Source organism: Morus notabilis, unplaced genomic scaffold (genome assembly GCF_000414095.1).
Source record: "Morus notabilis unplaced genomic scaffold, ASM41409v2 Scaffold511, whole genome shotgun sequence".
Classification (NCBI taxonomy): domain Eukaryota; kingdom Viridiplantae; phylum Streptophyta; class Magnoliopsida; order Rosales; family Moraceae; genus Morus; species Morus notabilis.
Genome location: NW_010366479.1, coordinates 187,837 through 197,521, shown reverse-complemented (window position 1 = coordinate 197,521; position 9,685 = coordinate 187,837). Strand labels below are relative to the sequence as shown.

The following is a 9,685-nucleotide window of genomic DNA, read 5'->3' as shown; positions in this document are numbered from 1 at the left end:
CGTGCTTTTTTATATGAATTTGACATCATCATTGTTAAAATAAGATATATTGTAATAATTTTATAAATTAAGAGACAAATTACAAAAATAAAAGTTTATAGAGCAAATTGTAAAAACTACGAAACGAAATAAACAATTTTAAACCGTATGTTTTTATATTTGATGCATGTTTGAGTTGGTTCGTGTAACATAAAATAAACTTATTAGTTTTGAGCCAACCCTCTAAACAAGGTTTAGCTCGTTAAATCTACATATCACTAACCCTGCCGACATCTCGTGTATCAATTTGTGTTCTTAAATATTAAGATATGATATTTGAATTTAGATTATATTTTAACAATTGAACTTAATTTACTTGGACACTTTTACGTAGTAGCATTATTCAATGTTTTGTTTTTTTTAGATATTTTCACGTGTTTGTTAATTATTTTTAACATTTGAAAATTTTTAGTTTTTACTAGTGTTGGGTCCCGTAGATTCAACTGGTGAAAAATGGTGAGGTAACATGCTAGTCACCGATTTATTGGTGGCGATTTCAATGTGGCTGAAAGACTCGTTAATCTGTATAAAACCAGCAAAGGATCCACTTTGTTGTCAAACAACCAATCTAATACCTGAGAAATTAAGAGAATAGTAAAAAGGGAAAAAAAAAAAAAATGAAGTATGGTAAAAAAGTTGATGAAGAAAAATTATAAAACTTGGTATATATCTAAGACACGGGCTCAAAACTGGCTGAAAGACACAGGATTTAGAGCAGCTAGGAAACACGAGCTCTAGAGATGAAAATTATTCGGAGGAAGCAAAATTGCACTATGATATATCATAGGCTGGCCAAAAATTTGAATTATTTTGTGGAGACTTTCTCTTTTTTTAAAAACACTGATATTCATTGCTTATCAACCGTCGAATCTATATTAAATACAATCAAAAATTAAATAAAATTACAAAAATAATACATATCTAATGACTGATAAGTAAGAAACACCGGTGTTCTTAAAAAAGAAAAAACACCAGAAAAATTCCTTATTTTGTGCCCTCGACAATTGTCATCCTTCGTCATTTATCCCCCTCTACCTTTTATTTTCTTAGAGAATTTAAAATAATTCAAAAAAAGAAACAACAAACTTCTACAATTAGAATCTTCTAGCGGAGCTCCATCTTACATGACATATTAGAAAAGGTACAGGGCTTGTTCTTTTACATGACTTGAGTTGTGTATGTGAGAGAAAAATACTATAATAAAAATGTTAAATTTGAATTTTTATGAAAAAAACACTGTAGCAACATGACTTAAGTCATGAAATGAACATACTTAAGTAATAAAACGAACATACCCTAATACTTAATACATTGTTACCTTTTATTAGTTAGTAGTTTTAACTTTGTTTGTATTTGTCTTCATATTAGGAAATGATAAAATTTCATATTAGTACCCTGTGTTTTAGTATAATTGTTTTTTAGTACCTTGTATTTTTAGTAATTTTAAATTGGCGCATTGACGTTTTAAAAAATTATTTTTAGTACCTTGATGTCATTTCTTATGATGTAAAATGTCAAAGTTACCCTTCTCATTACTCTACCAAAAACTAATAAATTGAGAAAAATTCTTAAAAAAATATTTTTAATTTAAAGCATTGTTTTTGTTTTTAATTTTTTTAAATGTTTAAAAAATGTCTGAATTTTCCTAAATTTATTATTAGTTTTTTGGTTAATTAATAAGAAGGGTAATTTTGACATTTTACATTTAAAAAAATGACCTTAACGAGTACTAAAAACTGATTTTCTAAAACTTTGAGGTTCCAATTTAAAATTACTAAAAACACATGATACTAAAAAATAATTATATTAAAACACAAGATACCAATATGAAATTTTTCATTAGAAAATATATTGATTTCAATTTTTATTTACTTATTCAATTATATCAATGTAATTTAATATTTATATGGAGTCATTTTATAGGGCTTCTTATTTGGAGTAATTTTGACAAATACCCATTAAAATGATACCATTAAGGATTTTTAGGTATCAACATTAACTTATTGAATTTTACTCATTTAAAGTAAGTAATTTGATAGATTATTATCGATAATTTGACAGATGTCGCCAACTGTAGGTCTTCGATCGCCGAAGACGGGCGTAATTTAACAGATTATTGTCTAAAATTTGATAATTATTATCATAATTTGATAAATTATTATGAAAATGATAGCTTATCACAGTAAAAGAGTAGAACTCCAGAAAAATGTGTTTATGTGTCCGTTTTTGTAACTTTCTCTCTTATTTGTGAATTCTCTCCTTATTTTTAATTAATGAATGCAGGTGCATTACAGAGACACGTTGAATATCTTTATTCTCCTCCCTTCATTTATTTTCCTATTTAATTTTTGTCAGAGGAAAGTGCCAAAACATAAAAGTTCAAGAAATGTTGATACTAAAAAAAAACGTTTATCTAAATTCAGTTACGTTATTAATTAGATAGCATCATATTTCAATTGTTTTTAATATGATTTGGTATGGGTAGAGTAATTAGATGGGGAAATGACACACGAAATATCACAGGAATTTATTAATCGTATCGAACTCCACATCGAGGAACCTTCGAAGAAAAAACACTCCACTAGAGTCGGTAGAAACATCAAACATGGATGCCAAAAACGACAACGCACTCAGAACCAAGTGCCAACGACATCACCGGTTTCCTTTCAACTCGCTTGCAAACGACGCGGACTCCCTAAATCCGCGTACGCGTGGCACGTTTCATGCAACGCATTGTACATAATCGTCACTTTCCAGCATTCGAGGGGCAAAATGGTCATTTCACGTTCCAACAGGGTTCTATCATGACAGCGTGACCCATGCTATAATTCCTCTCACATGCAAAAGCAAAAACCCCTTCCTCGAATTTAACCCTCAATAAAGAAAGCAATCACGACCCTTCACGTCGCGTCAACGATTCCACTTTATTCAACAACTTCAACGGTCCAGATGAAATACCAGCCATCAATGGCCATCTCTTACAATAGACCCGAACGCATTGTAGCTTCCATCCCCCCATCCCCCGACAGAAGCGGCGCGTGCTAAAGTAGTCGCTTAGTCGGGTAACGGAAACGGCAGAAATTAAACCGGTATAGTCAACCGTCAAGGGTAAAATGATAAATTCGACAAACCAAGTCCGGGACATTAGAAAATGTCTTTTTTTAACATCAGAGAGAGAGAAAAAAAAAATTAGAAATAGGATTAAGTAAAGTCATTAGTGGTTCCTGAATTGGATTTAATAAAGGGTTCAAGTCCGGGTGCTAGAGAGAGACTAGAGAGAGAGAGAGAGAGAGGAAGACTTTTTAGAGAGAGAGAGATAGAGAAAGGAGAAGAAGAAGGAAGAGAGAAGAAAAGAAAAAGAGGGTGAGGTTGAGCTGGTTCTGTCTGATCTTCTTGTTGGTTGCTAGAATTGGAAGCTTTTTATTTTTTTTTCTGCTTAAAGTCAGAAAATCTCTCTCTAGATTCCACGTCCTTTTTTTTTCCTTTCTGTTTGGTTCTCGGGAAAATTCGCAAGCTCGTGAGGTTCCAGCTTCTCTGATCCGTCTGGATTTGAGGTTAGTTTCGGAATCCCCCATCTTGAACTGTTTGGTTCTCGGCAGTTTTGAATTCCCGGTTTTGGAAACGCACACTAGGGTTTTGTCCAGTTGGTGAATGCGTCTGAATTTGGGAAAATTGTTGGAAATTGTTTTGTTTAAGTACGTTCTTTGGACCTAGAGATCTGTGTTATCCACTAATTGTTTTGATTTCTCGATTGGTTTTGTGGGTCTCAAATCATTGCAGCGAGTAAATATCTCTAATTACTTGCGTTTAAGCTTATTTTTCCTGGAATTTTTTGGCATGTTTTTGAGGAATAATATTTTTACCTACCACCTTTGGGTTTCTAGTTTTTGCGATGTATAATTTGATTTTTTCCCCCTTTTGGGGGTTTGATTTCTAGGGTTTCAGTTGCTTCATTTGCAGGAATTTTACCAGAAAGCCTTGATCTTCTATGTTGGTCAGCGATTTTTGCAAGAGTCTTAAGTTGGGAAATAATGGGTCTTTGATCATGTCAAGGATTTCAAGTTAGTATTTTGAATTTTCAGGTTTGTTCCTTGCAATATTTTTTTTTGGTTTTTTTCTCTTGGGTTTACAAGTTAAATCTACTCAGTTTGTCACTGGTTAAGAAGATGCTATTTTAGGGTTTCAAGCTATGCAATGGCTAGTGTAAAGTTTCTTCATAATTTGACTCTCTCTCTCTAGCTTGTTTTTCACTTGTTGGGTTATAGCCAAATTAGGAAGTTAATTTTTGAGCAAATGGGTAATTAAAAAGCCTTCGTAAAGATGGTTTTGATTAAAGTGTAGAGCTTAAGACTACTTTAGTTCCATGTGAGCTCCTTTGTTTCCCCCTGAGAATCTCTTTTTTTCTTGTTTGTGCTTTTCCTCATCTGTCTGCTTCTTTCTCTTTACTTAATTATTAAGCCTTTCAAATGGAATTTCGAACTTATTTTTTTCTCCCTTTTATTTGCAGCTTCCTAGTGCATAATGGTCTCTGATTATCTATTGAAGTAAAGTAGAATACTGTTTATGCAATTTTACTGAAGATATAATCATAATTAGCGTCCGGGGCAATTTTTGCTGTGGAGTAAATGTCGTTTCGCAGTATAGTCCGCGATGTTAGGGATGGGTTCGGAAGCCTATCTAGGCGGAGTTTTGAAGTGAGGCTTCCCGGCCATAGTAGGGGGAAATCACATGGCTCCGTCCATGAGTTACACGAGCAGCCTCTGGTGATCCAGAATAGCCGATGGGCGGGTCTGCCACCTGAACTTTTGCGTGATGTGATTAAAAGATTAGAGGCAAGTGAGAGTACATGGCCTGCACGGAAGCATGTTGTTGCTTGCGCTGCTGTTTGCAGGTCATGGAGGGAAATTTGCAAAGAAATTGTTAAAAGTCCTGAATTCTCTGGCAAAATTACCTTCCCAGTCTCTCTAAAGCAGGTGTGTGTGTTTTCTGATATTTATATAAAATAAATTCTGTGCTGATGGCTTTCTTTTTCCTTGATTTTCTTATTACCTTTTTTTTTTTGGGTAACCATTGACATTCTGACATCATCTGTCGCAGCCGGGGCCTCGGGACGGAACCATACAGTGTTTTATAAAGAGGGACAAGTCGAATTTAACTTACCACCTTTTTCTTTGCCTTAGTCCTGGTAAGCTAACTTTTAATGTTTCTTTTTTGCTTGATGCTGTAAATGACTGAGCTAAGTGCAACCATCTAAGGTTTATTAATTAATGGGGAGAGTTTTAGATGATAGTAGATAACACACCAGAGTTTTTTTTTTTTTTTTGGGTGTGATTTCCAATATGTAATGATAGCCAACTTACTGTAATATTTTGTTGTGCAATGGACGTATGAGAAATGCTATTTTGGATATAAATATCCAATTTTACTCTTATCATGTTTCCGCATGCGGAGCTTCCTATTATTTGGAGCAACTTTTTCTTTGCATTGAAAATTAAGTACACCTTACATATGACTACGCTTTTGATCTTTCACGTTGCATCTTCTGATATTCTTTATTTTGTGATTGTTTTCTCTTTTTGTTCTGCTAAATGTGCATCTATCAGTAATTGGCTTTAGAGGTACTTTTGGTAATTATCACAATTTCTGGATATAGAGCGGGAAAATTGGCAAGTAGAATTCTAACTTGGCCAATATGAACCTTACCCAGTTCCATGGAAACTGTTTTATCAAACTCACGAGTGTTCACTTAACTTTGTCTCTCACTTGATGAGATATACGGTCTGGCCAACTAATTGATCCCATTTTACTCAATAAGTTAAGAAAACTTACATCTGTTTATCTAGGAAATAAAAAAGTTATCATCACTATTGCTTACAATGCATGTGCTTTCATTGTGTCTCTCTTCTTGCCCATTTTGCTTGGTTTTGCACTTACTGTGTGCTTAATGTGTAGTTTTGTTTATTATTCGTACATTTGATATTTGCAATTGCAAATAATTTGTTTTGAATATCCATCAACTAATCTTTTGCTAACTACATGAGGTATTCTTAGTCAAAATAGAAAAAGCTTTGCCAACACATCCACGTCTATGACTCAATGCTAATCATCACTGCTTGCTCCATCTTTGCCAATGCCATTACAGATTGCTGTCTTAAGTTGTATGATTATTAACCCAGAATAAAGAAATGATAAAAAAAAGTAATTGGACCTTGGATAATATTGAGCATATTTTTTGGTGAATGTTTCTCTTTATTTTATTTCCTTCTAGTATTGTATTATGGATGTGTTGTTGAGTAATGTGCTATTGTTGCAGCGCTGCTTGTTGAAAATGGGAAATTTCTTCTTTCTGCTAAGCGAACACGGAGAACAACCTGCACAGAGTACGTGATCTCCATGGATGCAGATAACATATCACGATCAAGCAGCACTTACATTGGAAAACTCAGGTACTAAATCCTAATCTGGTTTGAAGTACTTATATGCTGTAATTTTATATTACTGACTGAAAAAATTGAATCAATGAATAAATTAACGTTTACACTGGCTGAAAAATACATTATCCCGCAAACAAAGTACCCAGATTTTGCATTCAGCTCTTGGGTTTCAAGTTGTGTTTGAAACAGTAGAACTTATTGAAAATTTTGGTTTTACGCTTATATGGAGCTTTTTTTCATCTGGCTGGTTGCTTTTTGGTTTTTGTTTATACTTCCTTCACCTCTATTGGGTTAAGTTAAGTTCTCTGATTATGATTCTTGTACTAAAGCATGTTTCCCTCGAAAGCGTGGTAAAAGTTGGTTGATATGATTCAGATTGTTCTTATGGATTGTGGAGCTGCGCATCTCATGTATGCTCACAAAAATTCCCATAAGCAATAGGCTACAGCTGTATGCAAGTCTCCCTAGATTTATAAAAATAAAAAAAGAAAAAGAAAAAAAGCCATTAAGTAAAATCACTTTATCGCTTGCTAGTGCTTTCAACTAGCCAAATGTTGCAAATATAAACTAGCTTTTGACTGGCTCGCATTTCTTTCTCTGTATCTGCTCCCTTATCCCGTTATGACTAATGCTTGTAAAATGTCAAATGGTGGTTTCTTCAGTTCTGTTTCTCTTCCTCCTAATCACTCTATTGCTTATCTTGGCATTTTGTGTTATTTCAAACGATGAATTTACATGCATGGCATTATAGACATGAGAGGCCCTAGAGTTGGTTCCCTTTTTTTTTTGGTTGGGTTTCTTAACCAAAAATAAATAGTGCGTATTTTGATTTCTTATTTGGAATACTTTTTGGACTCTTGGCAGTTGGCATCATAAAATGATCCTTCTGGATTCCATTAAGGTGCTTATATTCTTTGTTTTTTCTTTTTCGTTTATTTCAGGTCTAACTTTCTAGGAACCAAGTTCATAATTTATGATACTCAGCCTCCCTACAATATTGCTCAGCTGTCACCACCTGGCAGAAGCCGTAGATTCTACTCGAAAAAAGTTTCTCCAAAGGTCCCAACAGGCAGCTACAATATTGCCCAGGTGACATATGAGTTAAATGTACTAGGCACTAGGGGTCCACGCAGAATGCATTGCGTCATGCACTCGATCCCTGGCTCATGCCTTGAGCCTGGTGGTGCTGTTCCTGGCCAGCCTGAGCTTGTTCCTCGTTCCCTTGAGGATTCTTTCCGGAGTATTTCTTTCTCGAAGTCGATTGATAATTCAACAGAGTTCAGCAGTGCTCGGTTCTCAGATATCATTGGTCCCCGTGATGAAGAGGATGAGGGCAAGGAGAGACCACTGGTCCTGCGGAATAAAGCTCCAAGGTGGCATGAACAGTTGCAGTGTTGGTGTCTTAACTTCCGTGGAAGAGTGACAGTGGCCTCTGTAAAAAACTTCCAGCTAATTGCCGCAACGCAGGCTGCTGCTGGTGCACCGACGCCATCGCAGCCAGCCCAATCTGACCATGACAAGATAATTCTTCAGTTTGGCAAGGTAGGGAAGGATATGTTTACTATGGACTACCGGTATCCGTTGTCGGCATTTCAGGCGTTTGCCATCTGTTTGAGCAGCTTCGACACCAAATTGGCATGTGAATAGCAGAGAGAAAAAAAAAAATTTGAAAAGCGATTGTGGTAAGAAATAGAAAAGAAAAAAATAGCTGGCAGTGTTTCTTTTCTAGGTCTTTATATAAAATGTTGTTGTTGTTGTATGGAAGCCATGGTAGACTGGAACTCCTTGCTAAGAGACCGGAGAAGTGCAGAAACAATATCAGTGCACAATAGGCAGGAGTCCTCTTTAATTTGTATCTTTTGTTTTAGTTTGCTTCAATTGATTCCCTCGTTTGTGTTCTTTTTGTTTTAACTTGTGTTGTTATATCATATGCTTCGGAAAGAATTAGATTAGACTTGAAAGGGTCCTGTTTGGTAGGCTCAATATGTGGCTTTTGTCTTTTTAACTTTCTATCTGTTTACGCTGCAACTTTTAAAGAAATTCTGTAATCGCGCTGCAACTCTGTTGTTGGAATCTTAAGCAGAATGTTATGGTTCCTTTTTCTTTATTTCTTTTTTAGGTGACAATTTGGTTCTGGAATTTGTTGGTCAACAAGTCCCATAACTTTCTTTTGTTTGGCAAGTTTGGTCCCTAATTATAAAATATAATTAAGGGAAAATTGCAGAATTTATTTTAAGATTGTATGAGTTTAGATTTTTATTTTTTATTTTTGATTAATACGTTTTTGTTAGTGTAGTTATTTAATTAAAAAATTATTAATTAAGAGTAAAAAATAAAAATCACGATTTATATATTTTAAAAAGTATTTATTAAAATTATCTTAAAATTAAAAATAAATTTATAAAATTTAATGGACGTAGCACACCTATCACGTTAGGGTCCGTTTAGTTCGCTGATTTGAATTTTTAATTCGAGTTGAGATGTGATTTTATATGAGAGTTTTTTACTGTAGTAAAAAAGTTAGATGTGATTGTTTGTAAGAGTTTTTTATTGTAGCAAAACTCGAATTATAAACTCGAATCAGCGAAATGAACAAAGCCTTAGAAACTTAAAAGTCAAAAAATAGTTATGCTCTATTTTTTAAGTACTTTTGTGTCATCGGAGAAAATCTCTTGCTTTTTATAGTTGTTTTTTTAAAAAAATTTAAATTATTCTATACAACTCTTCTTGATATATGTAACTCTTTTTTTTTGTTTTTAAAGGAAATTAATTATTAGAGTTAATAGTTATTCTTTTCGGCATTCAAAGATTGAATTGGTAATCAAAGTGGAGTCAATGAGGGACACCAAGGGAGAATGAAAAACTAACTAAGCGCCTTCTCTACGAATAAGTTTGACGTGATCATTAAGGAAAATACCGAAAACTCCCTTTAGATTTAATGAAAACACCACTTATGTCTCACGTATTATGTAAATACTTAAAACATTTCTTATGTTCCTTTAAAATACCACATTTATCCTAAATATTTTTAAAATGATACGAAAATAACCCCTTACCCAATGCTCAACCGGTTAAATGTCAAAATACCGAAACTACCCTCAATAATCGATATTATTCGTTGAAAAATACCCAAAGCGCCCATTATGTTTTATTAACAAATGCCTAATGTATCCTGTATGTTTGTGTAACTAGTCACAAAATATCATCTGAAG

At 34.0% G+C, this 9,685-nt stretch overlaps 1 protein-coding gene across 4 annotated transcripts; it reads left to right on the top strand.

Annotated features, from left to right (window-relative positions):
- The first annotated feature begins 3,317 nt into the window (after positions 1–3,317).
- Positions 3,318–8,582, top strand: LOC21400855 (tubby-like F-box protein 8). Of its 4 annotated transcripts, none has more exons than XM_024173626.1 (6): positions 3,318–3,593; positions 4,000–4,121; positions 4,547–5,012; positions 5,137–5,224; positions 6,353–6,485; positions 7,415–8,582. In XM_024173626.1, exons 3-6 carry the CDS (start codon positions 4,665–4,667, stop codon positions 8,118–8,120), a joined length of 1,275 nt encoding a protein of 424 aa, XP_024029394.1. In that variant the 5' UTR covers positions 3,318–3,593; positions 4,000–4,121; positions 4,547–4,664; the 3' UTR covers positions 8,121–8,582. The 4 variants fall into 4 exon arrangements, with proteins under 4 accessions (XP_024029394.1, XP_024029395.1, XP_024029393.1 ...); XM_024173627.1 differs by having other exon boundaries at positions 3,977–4,100; XM_024173625.1 differs by having other exon boundaries at positions 3,977–4,121.
- The last annotated feature ends 1,103 nt before the right edge of the window (positions 8,583–9,685 follow it).